General features: G+C 40.7%; 1 protein-coding gene across 1 annotated transcript in view; it reads right to left on the reverse strand.

Moving 5' to 3' along the window:
* LOC107099901 (phosphatidylinositol 3-kinase regulatory subunit alpha-like) overlaps window positions 1-25,280 on the reverse strand; it is a 101,288-nt gene extending 76,008 nt beyond the window's left edge. Inside the window, exons 1-2 of the mRNA XM_015398198.1 lie at window positions 24,925-25,280; window positions 23,911-24,680 (exon numbers count right to left, since the gene is read on the reverse strand). Coding sequence (XP_015253684.1) covers window positions 23,911-24,256 — 346 coding nt within the window. The 5' untranslated portion in view covers window positions 24,257-24,680; window positions 24,925-25,280. The remainder of the gene's footprint in view (window positions 1-23,910; window positions 24,681-24,924) is intronic.
* Between the last annotated feature and the right edge of the window lie 421 nt (window positions 25,281-25,701).

Raw genomic sequence — 25,701 nt, forward strand, 5'->3', positions numbered from 1 at the left:
TCGTTACTTCGCATCTCTGGAAAACAAGGTGTTGGAAAATTTAAATCTTAACTGCTGATCCTGATCTTCAGGCTCAGTTTGTTATTTGATGATTTGTGTGAAATCAGCAGGTGCTCCTGCAGCTGCCTTCATATACGAACATATACAAACATACAAACATCTACAATATCCTGGACTTGGTGTTGTGTTGTCGTAGGTATGTGAAGTGTGCAGCAGACGTCTGTATTCAGCCTGTCTGAGCTCTGCTGAACCGCGTCTGGCTGCAGGTCTTCCTGCCATGATCTTTGAACCTATGGCTGGATATGGCTCTTTTCTCACATCTACTTTTCTCCGCCAAGTGCTCATTGTCTCTCATCAGATCCACCTGTTACTACTTCTACTTAAGCAAGCTGTTCCCAGCAATTGGTGCTAGATTATTTGAGCTGAGTGTTAGAGTTTTCTCATCCTCATCTAGTTTCTGCCTCCACATTTCTGGTTGCCCCTGTGTTCCTGATTTGCAGAGGTGTCAAGTAACGAAGTACAATTACTTTGTTACTGTACTTAAGTGCACCTTTTTAGGTATCTATACTTTACTCCATTACTTATTTTCTTCCTACATCTGACTTCTACACATTACATTTTCACACATGTATCTGTACTTTCTATCTGTAAATCCAAAAATCCAACATAGCAAAATACAGAAAAAACAGAACCTATGAGACATCAGGGAAAACAAACAGGAGGAGCCAGGAAAATATGGGGAAAGACTGACACAAGAAGGCAAACAAGAAATATCTAAGAACTCAAATACAATCAAAAATAACCACTGTAGAACACAAAAATGGAAATAAGACCAATGAAAAAGAGATTATCCCACTAGTCCTCTGTGTTCTCTGGCTTCAATTCTCTCCTGAAACTCCAGAAGCAGCTCTGTCACAAGCTATGGAGAACTTCCCTAGAGTATCCAGTGAACCCATCCCAGCTGACCAGCAGCCGCACGCTTACGTTTTAATAAACGCTTGATTCGAAATCCCCCCTGATCTGTCTGTTTGAGTCCTCTGTCCTACGTTCTGAGCTTCTGGCACTTCTACACTTAGGTTAAAACTCACTCTTCATTGTCAGACATCTGACTTTCAGCTAGATTGGATGAAGAACATCTGTAAGTATCATTTGTCTGGCTTTTTTCCAAAGTTTCTCAAATTAATTTTGGTCTGGACTTTAACTAGGTTGATCTAAGGGAGATATGTTCTGATGCAGGGGTTTCCAGGTTCAGTCCTCCAGAGCTCCAGCTGCAGCTTTTAACTCCATCTTTTCATTGTGTAGATGGAGAGCTCTGCGTGTACAGCTTTAAGCTTTCTCTCCCCGATTCTTTCCTGAGAAGAGATCACTTAGAAAAAAACTGACAACAGATTTTGACATAAATTGTAATTTTACCCAGACCAGGGAATTTGCTCAGGGTTACAGATGGCAGTACTGACCAACCGGGCTCACCGAATAACAGATAAAGCATTTTATACATTTCATACTCCAGTGTGCCAGATAATAACATCACCACATCTTACACATTTGCAGATAAGGAGACGTCCATGGCTCCAGCCTTATCTCTAATTACACTATGTTCATAGATCAAGGACACCTCTCGCATCCCATTCCCAAACCTTTGCCACGTGCATAATGAAGATTGCTTTTTTATCCTGACAGAGGAACTGTCCTAATTAGATAAACTACTTGGGAAAACATTTTAACAGGCATGTATTATTAGGGTTTAATGGATTTACATATCATCAATGGAAATAATCCTAACATTCGACATATCTGAATAAAAAACATTGTTAGCAGACTTCTGCTGAGCTGAAGGACTGACAAGCATGTTGGACATAGTGGTGATAATAGCTAGACCACCATCAGACTTGTATCACCATAAAACCTTAGAAAATAGAATCTGTCCATCTGGTCAGGGGTCAAATCAGTCGTATTGGGGAAGCAAATTTCAGATTTCATTGACTCAGTCATTGTTTGTTATCCTTAGGGTCGCCTTTTCTGCTGCTGCAAATCCATGTTTAAGACGACTCTGCTGCACTTGATGGGACCCTGAGGACGAGTTATGATCTCCTGAGTTAGAGGCGCTGCAGCAGGGAAGTCTAAAAGCTGGAGGACTTGCACAGCGAGTCCTCAGGGTCCATCTTTAAAAAAATGGGGTTTTAAAATGTCTAAAACATGTTTCAAAATAATTTTTTCGCAAATACCTTTTGTTTTATAGCTGTCTAAACAAATAAAATGAGATTTAAAATTTCACCTGACATGTCTGACTCTGTGGGAGTAATGCAACAGCAGGTATTCATTTTTATCCACGACCCCTTATGGCCAGCGTCATTGGAAACTAGAGGTTCAGACCTTTTCAAGGAGGGGTGGGAAATAATTGCGCAACCATTTCAGATGATAACTAGCGTTACAGAAGCTTGCTTTGTTATTCTTATTTTCTATTCAGTTTGGTTACTTTATTGGTAAATTTCAATGAAACAATGGCTAAATCTTAGGAGCAAAGGTTTTGCCTTATGTAGAAGGTCTCCAATAATGTAAATTAGCATATTTGTCTGTCCAGATTCCCTTTTATGAGTATAAAAAATAATTTCACACACACATTTCCACCTAGCATACTGTCCACTAAAACCTTTTTGTAGAACAAACATGCTTTAACTTATGCAGTCCAAATTTGATTGACTTACAGTCAAGATGTGGATCTATAAAATCTGAAGGTTCAACCAGAGTTTCAAAAGGGGTTTAATGGAGTTTTGCAGCATTTATTTTTTGGAAAAACATTTTGGTGAGGCAAAATATTTTTTCTTATTTTGTATTTCTTTGATTAATCACCTATAAATCAGACATGGGGACGTTTATCATACTGGTTCCACATGAAAAATATTCGTCAATGCCTTTCTGTCATGCAAATATAAACAATTGTATTTCCAGTTTTTCGTTTGGGAGCTATACTTGCTTTAATTCACATGTGTAGTTCAGGTGGAATTTGCTCCTAAGACCATAACTTATATCCCTTACCCAATGTCGAAAACTCATTGTTTCGTGTCAAATGCCTTCAAACGGCTCTGATCAGCATACAGTGGGAACATTAAACCTGTGTCGACCTGCTAATTTGTGTGATACTATCGAGCGCTACATAAGGATGTCAATACACCGTTGAAACAACTCTGCAACATTCGATAAACATGAGGCAGCACTGGTAAGAGGGATTCGGACAGACAAAAATAATGAAACAATACAGCACACTTATTACACACTGGCTCCCTTTCATGTAGCTATCCATTGTTTACTTTCCTGATTTCTGTTACACTGGTGACAGCGTTAACGCCAAACCAGCGTGATGGCGTCACCAGACATGCAGCAGCAGGGGCCAGAGGCCACATAGCTTCCCAGCAGGGTATCAGACATGTTTTGTAAGTAGGAAGGGAGCCAAATACCAATTGTTAGCCGGTTAACCCATGTTAGAGAAACCTGTGTTAAGGCGCTAATTTCAGTGGAAAAGGGGGTTAAAAGACTGTTCTATTTGCCATGATTTGTTTTTCAATATAGAATTCTGACACATTAATCTCTTTACCTACAAAATTAGCAGGTTAACCCACTGCTGCATGCTCTATCTTCAGGTTCAAAACATATAAATGAGAAGGTGGACACAGAACATCAAGGTGCAGCACGGCTCCAAAACTCCTAATGTTTGTACTAACTGCTCCCACTTTCTGCAAAGTCAGAAAGGCAAGAGCAGCAGGTCTGAAGTTATTAACCCTCCATCAGCAGGAGGTTCAGAGGCTCCATCTTTTAACCCACGTCACCCCTGTGCCTCACACACACACAGGTACCAGCAGATACCTGCACACACCTGGACCGTCTGCAGCACTGACACAGGAAGCATTGGCTGACCTGAAAACACACACCAACAGGTTACAGCGCAACAACAACATCCGATCAGATAAGAATCCTGCATCAGATCGATCTCCTCAGAGGATAAATATCTGCTTTTTATTCTGCAGCTCTGGAAGCCAGAAATCAGACAGAGAGACCATCAGAGAGTGAGAGGGGGGGCAAACACTCAACCTGACAAGTAGACAAAGACAAATTCACATTCACACATATGGACAGATACAAGCACTAAATGGAGATGCACACCAGGGCAGACAGTAAACACATTGTTACACTCTTCATACAAACACTATCCTCCTGGTTTAGGGGCAGACAGGATGAGCTCTAAGGGGAAAAAAGTGTTAATATCAGAATCAGCTTTTAGAGGAAGTTCCCCCTGTCAGCTTCCTGAAGGTGACACCATCCATCCATCCATCCATCCATCCATCCATCCATCCATCCATCCATCCATCCATCCATCCATCCATCCATCCATCCATCCATCCATCGGCCTGGCCTTACGGTCGCAACAGCCCCTCATTTCAGTAAAAGAAGTTTAGCAAATCCTGCTTTGAACTGTCTAAGGTTTTGAAAGCTTTCTTCAGTAAAATGCTTAGAGCAAATCAGCAGCTGAGCATCAAACTTTGCAGGGATCTTCTGATTCACAAAAATAATCCATACCTGTCGAGTCTTTGGATCCTTCGGAAGACTGAAAAATTTCCTCTTCCTCCATGCAGCCTGGAACACTGCATTTACACCCGTGGTTCTGGCTCATTTTCAATAGAGAAACTGCCTGCTTTGTAATTCTTGTAGTAAAGCCAACTGTAGGCTAAACAGCTAAACTGGTGTCTCACGTCTTCATGACCTCTAGTCATGTTCTTGGGCCAGTGAACCAGTGGGCTAGTCTGTTTGTAAATTTCAGGGCATGACAAAAGTACAGGCCAGAACCAAATAAGGCAACATTCCCGAGTTTTCGTCAACTCGGGGATTCGTTTGGATTCCCCTGTTTTGTTAAGGAAGTTTAGAATTGTGATATTTGCAGAGAAAGGAGGTGTCGATGGGGTTTGAACTTCTCTGTACGTCCATTTCACCCACTGATCTAATGTTATTCATCTATGACAAGGTAAACTCAGTTTTGCATTCTATGACCCCTTTAAACAGAATCATATTAAATAATCTATTCAGCTCAGGCATGCAGAGGTCATGTTTCATCAAACATGGAGTAAACGTCTCTGCTCCAGAGGACTGGAAACCTTCCTGCCTCAGGTGAACCTACCGCTCCATCTTCTCCACTTATCTGTTTAGAAAAGCTGGAATCCTCAAGAAGCGCATGCTGACTGCCTGATAAGCTCCGCGTCAACATGGCCTTCCTTCAGAGCTCACAAAGGGAACCATGCATACTGATGAGATGCAGCAGACCTTCACACTGCAACGTTTAACCCGTAACATCTCAGATACATTCAGCCAGTGACACAGACCAAAGTCCATCAGTGTTCTGAATGCTGATGAGTGGCAGCGCTGAGCTGCTGGAACAGCAGCCCTACTCTCCAGAAAAAAGGGATGATTATATGCAGGTGATAACTAAAAACAGCTAAAAAAATTAAATAGGTTTGTTTCTGACAGATTTAAATTCTAGGTGAATGTCTGTTAAACTTTCAGCACAATTTTTTGACAAAACATAAATTTAATTGTATGACTTTTCTGCAATTCTTTGAATCTAGAATCATGGAAACCCCTTTATAGGCCTTTATTGTGCAAAATCAACTTTTCTAACTATGTTCTAATACTGTTCCTTCATATAATCTAAAGTAGTTTTTCACTTGACTCATGCATCTCTTGTTAACCCATAGATTTCTGGTCTGACCAGAAGCGTCTCCCCGACCTGCGATAAGAAGAAGTAACTCCAGTCTGTTCCAACTGCAAGAGAAAAGCTTCACTTCATTCTGTCCTTGATTACAAAGCAGGATGAAAAACACAATATTAAGAGCAGATCTAAATATAATTCAAATTTAATCTGTAACATAGCAAGACATCTCTCTAACTTAGATTAAACTATTTTGTTCACACACACACCTTAACTTTATTTTGGCTAAATTTGATTAAAAAAAACAAAATGTACAAATGCAGTTTGGATTTAGGTAAAATGTTAAAGTAATTCTTGAAGATAATTTATAGCACTTTTATAGTGTTTTTTGAGAACTTTCTTATTTGCCTATGTAAATGTTTCTTTGTTTTTCAAATAATCATTATACCTTTTATTTACAATATACTGTTTAACCTTTGTTCTCATATAAAATAAATTTTATACTGTTTTTATTGTTTTATTATCTAAAGTTATCTATTTGGTACCGGTCAGTTCTCATTATTTGGATTTCACCTTTTTGTTTGATGTGAAAAAATCTTTATCGATGCATAATGATTGATCAGGTCTATGTTTAAGAGTAGAAACATCTACTAATCCTTAACAATAACCATCTCTAGTAGGAAATGTCCTTTTTCAGCCAATGTCTAAGTTATAAAATCTATGTTCTGGCTGAAAGGTGTCACACTTTGTTCGGTCCAAAAAAGTAACTCAATACGATGATGTCATGAAATGGGCGGTACCCAGATGGAAAGAGACGGCTTTGCTTTGAAGGCAAAGGTTTTACATCAGGGTTGAGAGAAAACAACGACTTTCCTGAAATGAATCCTCTGTTGTGCTAAAGCACTTATTTCATCATACGTGACCTACAGGTGACTTTTAAAGACTTTTCCTTATATAATGGAAATATGAATTTCCTTGAGATGAGGTTTTCATGTATATCTAATTTAGAAGCACAGAAACACCCTATCATTATTATTATTATTTCAGGGCTTTATTCAGATAACAGGAGGTTTGATCAGTTTATGGTTTGGGTTCAGTTTCCTAAAATCTCCCAGGGATCATCTTTACACTTATGTTTTGCCATCTTCGGCTCCATTGTCTTAATCATTTTCTTTATTAAATATTTGCTGATAATTACATGATCAAGATATCAATTCCCTGCATTGTGTGTTAAAATTACCATATAATGTATATCGAAATCGTATATTCTTTTGTTTTAATTCATATTTCTCTCTTTGTTCTTTCTATTAGCTCTGTTTGCCATGTTCTGTTGTGTTGCTCTTAGTGAAGGTCTAAAAACAAAAATAGCTTTCCTGGTTTGTCTTTGACTGTGCCTGTGTCTGAATATCCACCCCAACCACTATATAGGGGACTATATAGTGGTTACTGCATTTTAGATACGTCTCTGAACATCTAGTGGAAGTAATGTACTCAAAATTTCCTAAAATGCACCTTGAAAAGTAGTGATCATTCATGGGTCACTAGAAGAGCAGATGTATCCTGGAATGCGAGCTCTCCTCACAAAGCAAAATAACACAGATTCACCGTGCAGGGAAGCGGAGTTATGGGACCAAGGGCAGCGAAATGTAGTGATTATCTGTCTGAACTGAGTTCACTTTAGGGTCCACTATATAGTCACTGCTCTATATAGTGATTAAGGAATTTAAGGTTTAGGGCAGAAGTTCAGAGAGAGCCTTTTTGTTTGGGTTTTTCATACTTCCACCTGCTGGACTGAGGGTGTAGTGCAGTTAACTTGAAAGTTTCGTCAAATGTCAATAGACTGCGTTACATTAATGTTCTTTAACGGTTCGAAGAAATAAAAACAGGAGGAAAGTAAAATCCCTGGGATTCCTTTTTTAAACCTTCTCGCTGCAAGGAAACTACAGTGCAGTCCTGATAAAACCAGCAGTCATGAAATTATGAAGGGAAAATTTTGAATAACATAAAGATAGGAAACATTATCAGGAGATTAATGCTTTGTTTTAATAATGGACTTTATTTATTCTAAGTTAGAACTGATTTTCTGTTTTATGTCTCTATGTTGGAGAAATGTGACCCTTTTTAATGGTTTGTTCCTCTGAACCTGAGTCCTTCTAAGCTCAGTAGTAACTAGAGGCTGAATTAATCCAACGCTTCTGCAGAAAATAGTTTCTAAAGAGTAAATCCTGATAAATCTACTACTGTCCATGATAACGGCAGCGTTGCTCCACCTGGAAGAAGCAACGCTAATAGAGAAAAGGTCAGAGGTCAAATACATGTCAGTGAAATCCCTGAGTGATGGACAACCGCTGGAGCTTCCCCGTCAGCTATTTAATAAGAAGAGTTTTCGTGGAGGCGGACAGTGATACAGATTAAAGGGAGGTCGGCCGGGTCACCTTCATCCCAGCTGCTTCAAGTTGGATCATCCCAAACATTTCAGTTTTCATCTTTGTAGCCATCGTCCACCTGAAACCTGGTTTTTACATTATTCACAAGCAGCCTGATGAAGCGTGTGAAAGATGAACTCATGGGTCGATGTAGCAGCAGATCCTTCCTGAGAAAAAGGATCTGAGATACGGCTAAGGAAGTTTGATCACTGTTATTGTAAGCAGTGAATAAAAACTTTAACAATTTTCCATTAAAGAACTGTTTCCTTCAGATTGGAAAAAAAAAGTTTTCACACCCTAACAGATTTCTTCTGTTCTTTACCTGTTTTATTTACAATTTTCTTTTAAATGATAATTTTACCCATGAAGAGAATAAATTGTTTCTGTGTCTCATTGTTGTTATTTATAGATTTAAAAGCTTTATAAGCAGCCCCTCCGATCTGACCCCCCCGCTTAGACCAGCCCGGTGTTCTCAGCTTCATTTTGCTGATTATTAGTTTAGGCGCGGCAGACGAGGCTGAGACAATGGCTGCGTTGGGTCTGCGTGACTGGATGTGTGATCACAGGAGGATAATGTGGGATGCAGAGGTGTGATAAACCCGGATTTTCTGAGGTTTGGCTCATCCTTAATGCTGCACTATCACAGTGGACAGATGGAAACTCCTAATCCCAATGTTAGAAACGATGCGTCATCAAATCTGTTGGAAAGATTAGGCTCATTTTATCCCTTATGACTTTCTGTCATTTTACAACAGAAGGTTTTTAGAGCCCTGGAAACAAACAAAAAGTGGTTTAAATTAATTATTAGAGAAAAAGTTGAGGGAAAATCTTACAAAAAACATCTGGATGTAATGCAATACAACCGGATGTGTTGCACTATTGTGCAAAAAACATGAATCCTCTGAGTGACAGAGGTGATGGGATTCCTTCATAGTGACGGATATGAGGAGTGCTTGCGTGCAGCTCTGCATCAGCACCTCCATCAGATTACTGTGATGAGCTCTCAGTGATTAACATTAAACATGAGATTAGAATGCATGCAAGGCTGAGGGTCACAGGTTCCTCCCACAGAAACACACCTTCTCACATCAAGGTTAACCAGGAGGACAAATAGGGAGCATCATGGTCCCAATGTTCCACTGGATTCTACTTGAGCTTGAACCTAACAGAGATGTTCCAAATTAAAACCCAACAGCATAGCAGCATCTGTTTACAATGCTGAACTTCTCAACTTAAAGGCAGGAACATATAAGTGTGCAGCAGTAGGATAGTTTAGATTGCTGTTTAACGACACAAGGCTGCAGGCATAACCAGAGGAGATGATTAAGCCTCATTGTGTCCTGAATCAGACCTCAGGTAGGAGGTTTGAATTAGAGAGCAGATCTGCTACCTGTTAAGATGCACAAAGCATTTAAAGATTTGTAGCACTTCTACTAACCTTTCCTGATGTGATATTTGGGTTGATTAATTTGATTCTTATTTGTTTTTAAAATCAAAGTCTAATTCCTAGTTTGTGCAGAATTGTGGTGAATAAAGTTGGTTCTGGTTCTGATTCTCAGTCAGATAAGCAGGTTCTGACATGACCCCATCGCTCCAGTAATGTGGTTCCATGAAGCTCCACAGATACCAGTCATACCGACTCAAAACCTTCCGACCTCACAGTGACCTTCCAGCTGACTCACTGATTGAGCTGCAGAGCTTCTAGATGAAACCAACTTTTCTGCTGATGTCTCCTCTGTTCTAACAGAAACCAATGAACCCTGATGGTGTTAATCAGCAGGAAATGTTCCACCTGGACTTAAGAGATGATTGAGCAACTAAATCTGCTGCAGAACTAAACAAACAGTAACAAAGATGAGGACGGCTGTAGGACACTCAGTCGACCTTAACCTATAAGAACCACTGAGGAAAGCTTGGATGAGCTGCAGTGACAGGTCCGCAGGAGGCGCTGTGGAGCCTCTTCCGTCAGACCCCAGGTAGAAACAGAGAAGTCCAGACCAGTGTTATATAAAGTACTGAAATTTCAGAGTAAGTAAAAGTACCTCTCCAAAATATGACTTTGCTAAAAGTTTAAGTCACTGACTGAAATGTTACTTGAGTAAAAGTCTTAAAGTATCTAAAATGGCTTGTACTTATATAGTATAAGAATTACTGTAAAAATAGATGTACTCAAGTAATGTATTGAAACGTGAAAAGTAGTGCAGTTTGAATGACTTTTTTTTTACATTTTGGTAAACTTTGAAGGTTAAATTAACTTAAAATAATAACCAAGTGTAGGATAAATTTAGACTGGCTTTCCGAAACAGGTGTATCCTATGGGCTTTGATGAACAAGCCCAGGCAAGAACCGACTTTGTAGTCAGTAGGTGGGGTCAAGACACCTGCGTTTCTCTCGCTCGTTTTTTTTTTTTTTTTTTTTACTTAGCAACTAAACCAAACATTGAAAATGTATCGGAGTAAAAGTATGCAATTAAGTTCGTAAATGAATGAAAAATGTATACTCTTGAAAAGTATAAAGTACTCCAAAATATACTTAAGTACAGTAGTGAAGTATTTTTACTTCGTTACTATACAACACTGCTCCAGACATCCATTTCTAACCCAGATTTTTCTGTTATAGCTGAGATTTGAACCTAGTGGCTCCGCCCAAAATTCTGCTAAAATTCCCATCACTTTCTTTCTTCTTCTCTAAGTTTCTTTTCTTTACCTCAAACTTTTTTCCCTCCTAGGATCCGTTTTACTAACTGCACCACCTTCAATATCCCTAAACCGCATCTTTCTTCCCCCTGCTGTGAACATTTACACGACTCAGAGTAATCATGCATATATGCATCTTTCATTAAAGCTAAAACAGTTAAAAACTGGGCTGCTCTCCTCTGCAGGCAGTGAAACTCATCTCCTCCTGCCAAGAGCGGAGAATTCCTCTGGGTTCCATGTTCCCCCTTTCCAGATTTCTAAATTTGTCCTACAATCCTAATCATGCTGCTCCTTCTCCTGCAGGCTCAACACTCCGCCACCCCCCCTCCCACTTGCTTCCTCTATCATTTGCCTTTCCAGAGCTGCAGGAGCCAGTCTCTCCCTCTTTGATCTTTCTTTCTGAAGCCAAAGAAAAGCTGCTGGTCGCTGCTGAGGGATCCAGAGATGAGCTCTTAGAAGACAAAGACAACAAAGTGTGACCTGGGAGGAGAAAAGAAGCTGCAGGAAAACATGAGGATGTTCTGTGGCAGGGAGGATGCAGCATGACGGAGAACATTTCAGACTCCAGCTGAGACTAAAGGAGGTGAAGGACGGAGCTGTAGCCTCAGAGAGACATGCAGGATATCTTCTTTGTTGTTTCTAAAATAAAATGCTGCAAGGATCGTGTAGAAAAAGCCTTGAGTTCATCATCTCTACAATTAGATCACAGTCAGCCTCTGAGTCAAAAACCCACTTCTGTTGGATGCTTCATCTTTAATATTTAAAATTTAAAGCATCCGTTAATCTTGCTGTGCAGAATTATTCATTCAGGAAGTAAATATGTTGTGGTAGCTGTCCAAGCAGCCAACAGCAAAGCTGTCCTTTATGAGTCAAACTACATTTCTGATGATAATGAAGCCTGCATGACTAAAACACAAACTGCTTTATAATTTTGTTCAACTGCTGAACAGAAATCGGTGGAAAGAATCTAAAGAAACATAGATGTCAGGAACACGGCATTAAACCGAAATGATGATGATATGGAAAGAAGTAAAACAGCAAGAGAGGCAAACAGAAGCAGCAGAGATTTAAAGAAAATCAAAGAAACTTAAAGACACTATTTTTTCCTGTTTTGCTTTAAAAGCTTTATAAAAGCTGCACTTTGTTTTAGCCTTGCATATTCCAAAGGTGTTTATGACTTATTTAACAAAATATAGCAGGATTTTGACACAATTATGCTTTAAATTGGCAGCCATGCAATGTATTGCGTTTATAGGATGAAATCCCTGAAAAAGACAGCATTTTAAAGAATTGATCAAAAGCTTGAGTTTAAAGACATGTTTATGTAAGATGAGGAGAAGATGGGATCAAAACTGCAGCTGCAGTGAAACATGGATGAAAGTTTTCTGTGCATTAGCTCCACAATATTTCATCTTTTTCTTGATGTAAAAGTTCCTTTTTTTAAATTTGTTTCTTGATGTAAACGTTGATTTTTAGCAAATTTAGAAACTTTTCTGCAGCAGCTCCTGGAGGGAAAAAGAAAACTAAACAAAGACAAAGATGGTTTTGTGCAGTTTGGAGGAACTGTGACTGAATGTCTTCCTGTCTGCCACTCAGGAGCTTTAATGACACCAATTTAACCCACATCTGCTGCCGGCTGCCACTTCACTTCTTTATCTCTGACAGTTGCCTCTTCACAAATCCTTTTGTCCTCATTTTCTCACGCTCCCGCCTTCTCTCTGCGATAATTGACAGCGACCAGCCTTTGAGGAGAGGCGATGGGGCTGATGAGCTGCTCTCACTTCGATCTGCTCTAATACCTGCCTCATTTTATTCACTTCAAAGTCAGAAGAAACCTGCTGTGACTCTGGATCCATGGAGCTGCTCACTGAGTACTGATCAGGTCCTCCTGAGCCAGAGGAGGATCAGGTCCACATTACAGACCTGAACCTCTGACAGATGGCTTTCCAGAGAGCTTTAAATTCCACGACACAAAGCCACTGCGGTGAGACTCAGGGTGACAGATGGATGCTGCTGAGAAAGACGTTCAAAGTTAAAGACCTTCTCCTGATTTAAAGGTCAGAAAGTTGGCCTGTTTTATTAGTGCATTGTTTTTCTACGGTTGAAATATCAGCAGAGATGGAGGGTAAACAGTGGAAGAAGGTTTAAAAAGCAAATTATAAAATGACAAATGAGAGGAAGAACCTGCAGAATGCAGGATGTATGACTACATTTTCCACAACACATATGGGCAAGAGGTAGGATGAGATAAGAGGGTTAGCAGCAGAGGAGATACATTAGGCAGAGATGGTTTGAGCTGCAGTAAAGTGGTGTTTTATTAAATGAGAAAACTAAGTGATGGAGGGGCTGCAAAGCGTTTTAACCTGTGTGTGTGGATAATTAAATCTCTCATGGAGGCGGACGGTGTGCCCGCTGAATAAGATTCATGGCTCTGCTAATGCATGACGACGGATGCACCGATGTGCATGCAGAGACGTGATATCGGAGGACAAAGGGAACTTCATTCTCTGCTGCTTTTATCTGTTGAAACAGAACCGGGACAAAATTCAGGGCCCCCCAAGGGCCTAAGCCTTTCCGCCTGGAGTAAAACTGTTACTAAAGTAGAAAGCTCTGCCCAAAAGTCCAGGTCCAGACTGACTGTCCAGCAACAGGTTTGAAATTAGTTAAGGATGCTAACTGGATGTTTCAAATCTAGACTTTAACAACAAAATACATTAATTTATATATTTTCAGTTTTAATGTAGCATACAGAAGGTCCATATCAGTGGACCTATGGTTCTTAACAGAAACCCAGACTCAACACAACAACCTATGCATTACTGGGGGGGGGGGGGGGGACTTAACATTGATATTACTGCATCTTAATCCAGTAAAATACCAAAGTATTAAAAGACAGAGCAGAACATTAAAATACAGAGTCTAAGGTTTACAGCATGATATAACTTATATCAGTTATTAAATATCACTGAACCAATCTAATGCTCTTTAAATTGAGCTGTTATGGATTTCTTTCTGCTGCTTATTTTTTCAAAAATAATTAAGTAAATTTATATCTGTGCTAAATTATTACCATTTTTGAAACAATGTTTATGTCTAGGTTAAAGCCTTAACTCACATGTTTTATTCATTCAACAGCTGAACCAGATCAGTATCTGATACCGATACACACAGCCCAGTTATCGGGTTTGGATCAGAACAAAGTGGAACGGTGCATCTCTAAAGTAAATATATTTTACTCCCCTGATCTTTACGGTGCCTCTACAAAGTAGGGTTGTCACGATACTAAACCTTTCAACTCGATACCGATACTAAGTAAAATATTCGATACTCGATGCCATTTTCGATACCACTAAGATAAAAACAAAGACTCCAAAATTCAACAGAAATTTTTTTCGTTAATAAACAAAATACAATAAATAGATAAATAAATACAATAAACAATATTTTGAGGTTGTATGCTGTGCACAATATTAAGCAAGCTTGATAAAAAACTTACAAAATTAAAATTATGTGTTCCTTCCTTGTCTATGCTTTACACACATAACAATGACATTAGCCAAACCGGTTAAACAACAAAAAATAATTCTCAGCAGCTGCACCTGTTACAGAAAAAAGTCTGAAACCGAAAAGTGCACAGAATTATTCAATCACACAGTGTTCAGAAAGTGCATTTTCCTCTAATCTGCGCATAAGATGAATGACTGTTTAGGTGCCACTGGTGGTGGCACTGTATCGATACTTTTGACAACCCTACTACAAAGGCTGGCAATGAGCAGTGATTAGACAGCTAATTATTTCAGCTATACGTCTGAGTAGCTAAGCAGCAGTTAGCCGCCGAACAGATGTGTTATATATATATATATTGTTGGGATATGGAGATCTGCCACCTTTCTCCAGCAGAGGGCGCCCTGGGTCTCCTGAGCCGAAGCCACCTGCACACCTGAGGCTGATCATCTCGTCAGGAGACCAACTATATAAGCAGCGGCTTGACTTCCCTTCAGCGCCAGAGTGTTAAACAGTTTATGGTTAGCAAGCCTGAGCCAAACCTGTTGCCTGAAACTCTGACTACTTTAAAGGCAAACCTGAATTTAACCAGCCTTTGTCTTCTCTACCTTCTCAGGAAGACCTGACTCAGTCCTGGAGCTCTGGTAGAGCTCAAAGCCTGAAAACCTACCTGCCTGCCGGCCCTTGGAAGCCAAACCTGAAGATCTCCGCCTGGAACAACCTGCTGGTTCTCAAGGGGAGAGCTAGGAGATCAATTCAAGGTCTGAACCTCATAAGTCTGAAGCCAAGCCCTGCCGCTGCTAAGCCCTCAGCTGATACCTCAGTCTCTGGACCCTTCTGGTTCCCTCCCTCTACAGTTCTGTCTGAACCACATCAGGTACAGATCAACTCTAAGACTCTGACAAGATACTCCAGTCTCTTGGCTAACCAAACTGTCCCTCTCTACAGAGAGTCCTGTGTTACCGGTTCCTGGATCCATTCCTGCATCTGAGCCCGCATAACATTATTGTGTTTTCTCTTCAATAAACAGTTTGAACTTTTACTCTGAGTCTGTGGTGTTCTGCATTTGGGTTTCACACTTTAGACCCAACCTGACATATATATGTATATATATATATATATATATGTATTAGGGGTAGAACGGTACACAAAATCCACGGTTCGGTTCGGTCCACGGTTTCGTGGTCACGGTTTTCGGTTCGGTATATGTTTATTGTTACACCAGAAAAAAAAGAAATTTAAATTATAAAAATTAATGAAAAATAAAAATGTATGAAATTAATGAAAAAAATCCCCAAAAATTAATGAATTGTAATTATTTTTAATGATCCGCGGAAACCCTGGATCATTTCCACATGTTTTGCTGCTTTGAATTTAATCATCTCGCGCATGCTCTCTACGATCTCCAAGGAACACAGAGCGGAGCGGACGGGAGCCTCGGGGGAGGCTGTATGCTTTGCTTTGAGCAGCCGATCTGGAGCGCAGCGGAGCGGAGCGCTGACAGAGTATGAGGGATTTCGGGGTTAGCATGACATGTTGGTCATGTTACTGTTAGCATAAACAAAACGTGTTGCACAATGCTTGCACACTGTTGCACTTTTATCCACAACTTTCTTTCCGCCGCATCGTAGGTCACTCTAAATGCAAAGTGGTCCCATACAGCAGACATATAAAGTGCTGCTGGCGAGTCTTCCAACTCCTGTTCTTTCCCACTCGCCATACCCACACAATTCTCTACAACAGCTGATTTTTTTCTGCTACACCCGGTGGTAATCTATTTATCACAGTTGCCTCTATTTTGAAGGCTCCACTAGACATTATTGAGTGAGGGATTCAGGTCAGATTGTCTGGCCGTTTCTGGTGCGGCTCCCTGGGCGCTCCGGTTCATCTGGCTGCTTGGTTGAGTCTCAGATCCACCTAAGAATGATCCTCTTGTTGTTAAAAGGTGAGATACTAACTTCCAAAGTTTGAACTTAAAGGTATTGTGGAGGATTTTTGCGGATTTATTAAAAGACCCACACTCTCTACTTTAAAAAAAATGCACATAGACAACCATGTACCCATTCCCGAAAAGGAACGCCTACTATATGTGTGCGAGAGCATGCATGAGCCCATTTCTCCTTCTGCACGCTGTATTCAAAAGCTGCCCTTGCTCATACAAGCTTACTGTTCTCGAACGCCTGCTCTAACCCCTAAATCCCTCAATCACTATAGAGCGGGGACTATATACTGGACTTTAGAGTGAACTCGTTGGTCAAATATGTTCACCTCCACTGCGCGGTGACTGTGCCATCTTTGGTATTAGTCGCCGCTGTTGGTTAGCGACACCCTATGGCGATAATAGGCCGCTTGCGAGGAAAGCTCTCCCTGCAAAGCATTTTGGAATATATTTGCCTCTTCTGAGGCCTTTCTTTTCTTCTCATACACTTCGTAGAAACTTTTTCTCTTATAACTGTCATCCATTTTCAAAGGAACCGTGGTGAAAAAGGTGAACTTCAATCTTAAAAAGACGCCAACCTGTCTACATTGTAACACATTTATATTCTCCCAAAACACTGAATGTCTGGATACACATCCTGAACGATAACTTTTCTTTGTGATCACTGTTATTTAGGGCTTTGGTTATTTGATGATGATGTCACTTAACTAATTTTAACTCTTTAACTCTTTTAGAACAGCAATTAGCCTGAAGATGCTTTCTTAACGTCAGTAGCCACAACCTTGAAGAGAAGAAGTTGACTTTCTCAGGTTGATTCCACCATCAAAGTAACAAGGGTTGACATGAGCCACAGAAGCAGGACAAGACTCATGGTTGTGACATATTGGGGTCTCGTTGTTAAATCTGTATACATAAAAGGTTTACAATGGAGAATAATGTGTGTGTGTGTTCTAAATAAAACTGCTTCTATGAGTATTTATTGCCTGTGGCCCTTTAGGCAGAACTCAAACTTCATATGTGCAACACTGGTGACATTCCTAGTATTTATCAGGGCGGGGCATCTGAAAGACTGGAACTTGCTCTATGCTCCTTTACAGGTGGGAACCTTAAGTTTAACTCCTCCCAGCCAATAAATAGCACACTTGTTTGTTTTCTTTTTAATCTTAAAGGGATCATAGAATGCAAAACCAAGTTTATATTGTCATAGATGAATAACAATAGTTCAGTAGGTGAAATGGACGTACAGAGAAGTCCAAACCCCATCGACACCTCCTTTCTCTGCAAATCCCACAATTCTAAACTTCATTTTAATTCAAATGAAGCTTTGAGTTGACATAAACTCTGGGATGTTGCCTTATTTGGTTCTGGCCTGTACTTTTGTCACGCCATGTGGGTGTGGGTATCAAGTGTCGACTGCTGAGCCGCTGACTGGACCAGACCTTAGCAGAGAGCCATTAGCTGCCTGTCCTTAGCTGGAGGAGCTGGAGGTCAGTAAGGCGTGCGTGGAGAAGCACGGGGCCGCCTGTGTCAAGGCTACTGTCATTGGGTCAGGTTCGGTCGCCCTTCCCTCTGCTGACTCCTGCCCCCAAACGCCGGGATTCCCGAACCAGCCCCAGAGCTCACGGCTCGGTTCTGCTGCACTGTAGCTGACCAAAATCCCAGACGATTTTAAAATTCGTTATGAAAAGTAGGACATGTCTGGGAAAAAGAGGACGTCTGGTCACCCTACCATATCAACAATTTGATGTTTCATTGAGTGAGTGCTTGTTGCTATGATGCATCTTTCAGCAGCTTCGCTCGTTGTAAACCAACCAATCAGTGCACAGCTCATCTAAATATTCATAAGCATACCATAAAAAGGAAGAAAACCTGTCGTTTCATTCTAGGGCTTTTAACCAGGCTTCCATTAGGGCTCATAGAACAGCAGACATGCCATTTTCAGCCCAACCAATGCTATACACCCTATTCAGAGAACTTAAGGACCAGCACCAAATACTCTATAGAATTATTCTATGATGCATTTAAGTTGTAATGCTTTCCAGCCGGCTGCCAGGTCCACAAATTCAAGCAAAAATTTAACTTAATAGTCCAGAAGGCAATCTCTCTGTGTTGTATCTGAGCCTGAAGTTGTCACCTAGCCTCTAAAGCAAAACTGAACTTTTTGGCCAACATGCCAACACCAATGGAGCTTAATCAGACAATTCTGGAGGAAAACCTGTAGCAAGAGATTAAGTCGGAAGTTGACCTTCTAGGCTTTCTGCTGAAAGGAGACATTTTGTAAACATGTCTTTGTTTTTCTTGGACAACTTAATGAGCAACAATATAGTGACGGCCATAAAGACTCTGAAGATGTTGAAGGAGCCTCCATAGGTAAACTGAACCCTCAGTAGAAGCATCGATAAAACGGCCACCATTCTACAAGCTGCTGGTTTACACCAACACCGCTGTAACTCATCCAACCCTGAAACATGTCGCAGCCTCAGGGACACAAAGGAAATGTGCGGCATGAATTACTTTTATGGCGCCTATGATTACTGAAATGAAGGTGGTCAAACGAGTCATAGCCGAGTTCATCTCCACACTTCAGAGGACATTAAAATGCAGCAAGCGGCTCGTAAAACGCTGCGAGCTTTTTATGGGGTCAGTAAACAGGCGTCGGCATAAAGGAGGAGACCTCCGGAGATCAGAGCGCCTCCTCTCCACGTGTCAGATGTAAAACACCAGCGGATAGTTTCAAATCAGAGGAGTGGGAGGAATATTTTACCAAAGGAATGTTTTAAGAACGTGAAATATAGAGATCTGTAGATATTTGTGGTTCAGATAACAAACCTTTTGTTGTTAATGACATTTTTCTGCCTGATTTTCTGTAATTCGTGGAATATTATGTTTACACTGTTTAGAAATTCACTAAGATCAAAACAATGAGTTTGCACATCTGCATATCAGTCTCACACATTAGCTGACAATAAAAGGAGGATGTGAAACTGGACAAAACGCCTTCAGTGAGATGCTGAAGGTTTCACAAGAGTGGAAACCTCCTGAAATCCTGACACTCCTGCACTTCATACATGTTTCCTCTTTACATGGTTTTGTTCAACTGCAGCAGCCTGAAATATGGACCAGCGGTGTACATCACTCCAGTGATGAATAGAGTCATGCTGCCCTCCATGCTGTCTTTCTCCTACCATTTTTTTCTATAATCTTTTTACTGCTGTAAACACCAGTATTTTCCCATTGTGGGACAATAAAAGGATTTTCTATTCTATTTTATTTTATTCTAGCAGACACACAAAGACTTTTGGTTCTGGCATTTAATGAAATCAATCCTGTGCAGCGGAGGAAACTGGAAGTTCACTGAAGGGCAGTTGATCTCCCTGATTCATCCTTTTTTAGCTCCGGTTCAGAGAAGAAGAACCAGGATCTGAGACATTAAAGAGTTCAACCAACAGCAGCAAGAATCATGGAGTTTAGATGATTTCATTAAAAAAACTAAAGAAGGATGCAATCCTTGGAGATTTTTTTTCTTTTTATTTATAGAACAGCCAGAACCTAAGCACTCAGTCTGAGTCTGTATTCATAAGGAAGAGACAGATCCCTGTGAGGTTCCTGGAACAAAAACTAGGCTGGGCTTGAAGAGCAGAACTTTGCTTAGGGTCACATCGGCCACTAAAGTACTAAAAGCCTTCAGCTCTTGTGTTTTGACACTAAAACAATACTGTGTAACTTTTACCTATTAACAGAGCTAGGCCTGTAGCTTCCTGGTTTAGCGCTCCTGAAGGCCGCTAGTCAGTATGCATTGTCTCTAAATGAACCTTGATGGTCTGGAATCTGGTATTAGACCAGTTTGAAAAACAGACTGAGAAGTTATAAAATTAACACTTAAGACAAGGAAACTTTCTTCCTTCAAGAATAAATCCTCATCATCCTGTAACTTATTCTGAATGCTGCTTCACATCATTTAGTTTCTGTTGCTTTTTTCCCAAATTCACTGGAATCAGAGGATCAGGTTTGTTTGGTTTGTGACAATAAATCAATATCAACACATCTTGCAATCTAGTTTTATTCAATAACCGATAAATGGCATGCTTCCAGTATTTCGATAGACGTTGCATTGTTAGGTGACAGTGTTTGACACTGACTGAGGGAGCTGCACTCTGCAGCTACAAGCAGCTCAGCTGCAGCAGGGTAAGTTTTAGCTACACGAGCACCTATGATAACGTGAAAACATGACCAGCTTTGAATGACCAGTACACTGCAGAAGTCATTCTGGCAAATGTCTCAAACTTTAGTGTCTGATGAATGAGGAAAAGTAGAGAAATGATGATGCTCACAAAGCAGCAGCTTTAACCTACAGTCAGAGTAGAAGAGCTGAGAGCAGCCTTTCAGTAAGAGCAGCGGGTGACCTAGTCACCAGCGACAGGGAGCCACCCTTGGACATTATGGGATGTGTAGACTGATTCATTTTGTTTTAACTGAGCTGATCCTCACTGAGATAAAGGCTTGGTTCAAACATTACTGCTGTCAACACTTATGGCTGATTGTGAATATAGTGTTTCAGGCTTAGGTGTGTTTGTCTTCTTGAAGGTATGAAAGTTAATCATGGAAAAATAAAGGCAATAAGGAGGCAATGTCACCACTGCACATTGCCTCAGTACTATCGGCTCATTTGTGCAAGCAGATATTCATCTAGGTGACCACAAATAATGTAGTTATTGTACTAAAAGTACTTTTAGTATAATAACTTTCTATCCTTAAATCACTAAAGAATGCTAAACAGCATATGTCATTTTTTTATGGGACAATTTGATTCTCCGTTAAATAACTTGTGTGACATCATCAGACATGCTCAGAGTAATCTGGCAAAATATGATTGAACCATGTTTATCTTTTTATTTGGTTAATTCTTTTTATAGATTGCTCACTGTATACCATAAGGATAACACGAAAGAAAAAAATAAAACTAAAAAAGACTATATATGTTTAAGTCCAAAGCCAAAAAAGTTAGCTCCCGGTAGTAGCATAGGATCCCATTTCAGGTACAGATCGGGCACAAACAGATAAAACAGAAAGGATTTTAAGGCATTTATTTATACATTATTAACCTTTGACACATTGTATTCTATAATGTTTACTATTTTTAGGGAGCAAAAAGGGTAATTTAGTTGTTGTTTTTTTTAAGTAAAAGAGCGTGACCCGGATGTATTACTGGTTGGGCAAATGAGCAGTGGACTGAAATATGAGGAGGAAGAGATGATCACCTGGTTAATGTGCATTTTATCTGTTCAGCTTGGAAGTGCAGAAAAATAGTTGTCTTTTTAAACAATAATTAAAAAAATTTTATATAGCAGGATTTTCATGGAACTGGCTTAAAGACGTTCAGCAGTTTGTAGAGGATTCTAATGTGGCCTTTCTTCTCAGGCTTTTATATTTTTTAAATCAATATTAAATTGTTTTTTTTTTTTTAAGAAAATGGCTCCATATCTCATTGGCTGTTATCCAGACTTGCAACTGAAAAAAGTTATATTTTTCATGACTGTCAGTGAAATCGGGTCGGTTAAGGCTGGTTCCCCTGACATACTCTGTCCTTCATCTCTTCTCAAACCTGCAGATCTTTTGCTGAGTCACCCTGGCAGGATTTAGGTGTAAAATCGTGAGTCAGTAAAATTCTTTCTATTACACAGAATAAAAACTCTGAACTTTACAAAAAGGCAGCATATTAAAAATATATTAAGGTCAGATTTTGCATTAAACCACTGACTCTGAAACCAAAGCCTTCAGACCTTCAGGGACTTCTCCACCTGGGAACCAATCAGCCTCCAGCACCTGAGTCCATATCAGCCCAACCGGAAGTGCAGCGGATCCTGAGAAATTCATAAACACTAAATAGAAAAAGCATCGAAGTGTGAAACAAAACTTCTTCCAGCTTCTGGGATAAAAGAAACATGATGCCATAACAACATGCTGGTGTTTCCAAACACAGAAAGGGCTCAGCTCTAATAAATCTCTATTTAACAGCAATCTGTCATCGTTAGTGTTCCCAGAAAACATGGCAGCACAATTATTGGCTACATTTCCAAAATAAATCTGTGTTGATGGGAGCTAAATAAATCATAATCCCCTCCAGACATTACAGTCTTTTTAGCAAAGCATGACTTTTCTTTTCCCTCTCACATCATTTTCCATCTGATTAAAAATATAGAACAGAGGAAACCTCATAGAACGATCTGTACCAAGTTTACCAACAATGATCTAGAACAGGCATCCCCAAACTCGGTCCTCAAGGCCCCCTGTCCTGCAGGTTTTAGAGGTTTCCTTGCTCCAGCAGCTGATTTTAATTGAAAGCTGATTAACATGAGGGCAAAAAAAAAGCGGGGATCCAGGTGGGAAAAGGGTCCCAGAGGTCTCGCGCACCTCACTCTTCCAGCTGGTTCAACTTCAAGAGTCGTTTTCCACAATGGCGATAATACAAACAAAACAAGCCAGTAAGATACCAAACAGGAAATACGCATAGTGTAGATCGGATGTAGTTTTCTCTAATCAGAGGCCTCCTGTCTGCAGCACTGTCTACGGTCACCTACAATGTTGGAGAGGTGGACCAGAGTGTCTGTGGAAGGGGCCGAGGCATATCTGCGTTAAGTGCGACACACGCAGAAGACCTGCTTTCTCAGCATAAACCAGCCTTAAGACCTTTGACCTCTTCTGCTGAACTAAAACCATGAAAGCGCTATAGGATAACAGCTAATGGTATGTGTGGGAGTTGGTAAAAGTTTGTTTTGGCTCTTTGTCGGCGAATACATACATGACGTCGGATGTTTAGAAGATATAAATACAAAGTTACATCTTACAAAAATACAACTTGGAATCAGCAGTTTAGTAAAATTGAGTAAAGATCAGAAATGATTACTTTTCAGAGATTTCAGAGAACAAATTACCAATTTACAAGAATAAATAAGAAACTTATAAATATAAATCAGAAATTTCCGAGTGCGAATCAGAAATATACAAGTTCCACACAGAAATATATCAGAACAATAAGAAATTTAGGCGTTTGAATAAAAAAATTACAATTTCAAATCAAACATTCATTAGTACAATTCTACCCCCAGATTTAACTGTTAAACTATTTACCAGTTTGTGGCAGTAATGCATCTGAAGCTTGTTTTCTAGGGACAATTAAATGAAAAGAAGAAGCAGACGACTTTATTGACTTCTTCCTCTTCTTCTCGTTAAAACACCCCTCAAATGCATTACCACCATCTGCTAGTAAGGCGCTATGCAGCTTTATCAGAGGATGCAGGTATGAACTTAATACTGTGTCATTTGAACTTGAACTTTATTGCTTGTAAACTTTTATTCTCACTGATGAAACAACAAAGAACAAATAAATATCTTTTACTCCATGCAGTGCTCTCTAAGAGGGACTGAGCAAAAGCAGGAGAGCAGCACAGAAGGATGATGAGGCTCTGGAGGAAGATGTGGCTGCAGGGACCTTCTAATGCTGATGCCCGCTGTAAAATCAGAGGTTCAAGTGTTTGATTGATCAAATGAAGGCTTTCAGTCATAAAGCTTTGGCCTCAGAGGCGACAATCCAGCCTGGAGCGTTCGACTGGAAACCGAAAAGGACCTGCGCGTCTGATCAGCTGGACTTACCTGAAGCTGCAGCTGCTCCAGGATGCTGCAGGACACCCTGCGGGTCCATGGGGGTTGGTGGGGAAGGTCCGGGACAGTTTTTCCCTCCAGGATGACAGGGGATCACAGTCCCAACGTATTCAACAAAGGTCCCTGGAAAGTTTCCCTTCTCCTCACTCCTTTCATTGACGCCATGCAGCCAGCCTGCGGGGCTCCGTTCATCACCCTCCTGGTACTCCAGTCTAGCTCCAGATATTATTGAGGCTTTGGGGACGGTAAGAAAGTCACCCGGCTGCAGGCTGAGGTCATCCTTGTGCTCCTTTCTGTATTCAAAGAGTGCGCGGTACCGGAAACCTTCAGATGCCATGTCATGCACAGCTGGAAACAGATTATCCCTGAGATAAGAGCAACTTCATAAAAAATGTCAGACGTTCCTAAAGTGATCCTGGAAATGCTGCTCCTTTCTAGGATCTGGGCTGAGCAGGACCAGCCGGTAAACAGGATTCAGTCCTGAGGTAGAAGCTTTGCTCCCAAATTGAAAGAAAATCTAACTTCTCTAGATGAGAGGAATACTGCAGATAGGCTGGAAAGTTTCCATCATGTCTGACTGGTCTGTTCCAGTGGGAGGCCTGAAGGTTTCCATCAGATGAGGTGTTACTGCAGACTGAAGCAGGACATCCAGAGGATAACCCAAACACTCAATGATGCACACTCACACACATCCACACACACCTGAGGAAAACCAGCACACTGCAGGATTTGGACTCCTATCCTCCTGCAGCTTCCTGCTCCTGAAAACTGAAATATAAGTTCAAATATTAACCTTTTATTCTTTAATCCGGTTAAAATGACAGATCATGCATCATTAATGTAGCTCAGGGCTGAATGTGGGAGACAGGAATAGAAGAAACTCTGAGTAAACTGGAATGACCTTCTGAGTCATGAAAAATGCAGCAGGATCCTCCCAGCAGGTCAGCCAGGCATATTCAGAAAATGCGCCAGTCTGCTTCCCACACACATATGACGCAAACTTACCGCTGAAAGGACGCCGCTCTTTGCGCACTGTTCAGCCGCCGCCGTGCGCCCACCGTCCGCCAGAGCCGCGCCTGCAGCCCGCAGAGATCCAGGTAGATCCGGGGGAGAGTGGTCCTGCAGACGGGCAGCCTGCTCGGTGCTGCGCGGAGCCGCGATGCTGATGTCAGTGAATCCCTCCCCCTCCTCCTCCTCCCTCCTTTTCCTCCCCCTGTCTGCAGAAACACCAGCGGGGTCGGGACGGGACGGCTGCAGCATCTGTTCAGTCACCTCATCACCGCTGGATTCAGCCTCCAGTCTGGGTTATTTCATCAGCAAGAAGAGGAAAGATGGATTTCATTGCTTCAGGTTCTATGTTAAAATGGATGATTAAAAAATCCGAGAAAGGTTCAGTAAAGTGCGCACATGGCGCAGCAGACATTTGCGTCACAGGTGCGCACTTTGGCTGAGTGCGCAGAGAAAAAAAAAAAAAGCATGAGCACGAATCAGACATCTCTGCCGCATGAGGGGAACTTTTTCCTGCAAGGTACAAATCAGAAATTAGACTTTATGCATTTTAGTGGCATTATAGCCCCAGAAGAAAAAAAAAAAAAGAATAAAATCAGATTAATCTTCAACGGCAAACATATTTATTGGTATTATAAAAGTGTAACCAAGTTTTGAAAACTCCCAGCAAAGAAGGTAAAGAATATATGCAAAAAAAAACAAAAACAAAGAGGCACTTTGTGAATACATTCTAGAACAGGGGCTACTATCCAGCAACTTTCTGATGCTGCATCC

The sequence above is a fragment of the Cyprinodon variegatus genome, unplaced genomic scaffold, assembly GCF_000732505.1.
Source record: "Cyprinodon variegatus isolate N-32 unplaced genomic scaffold, C_variegatus-1.0 Scaffold917, whole genome shotgun sequence".
Classification (NCBI taxonomy): Eukaryota; Metazoa; Chordata; class Actinopteri; order Cyprinodontiformes; family Cyprinodontidae; genus Cyprinodon; species Cyprinodon variegatus.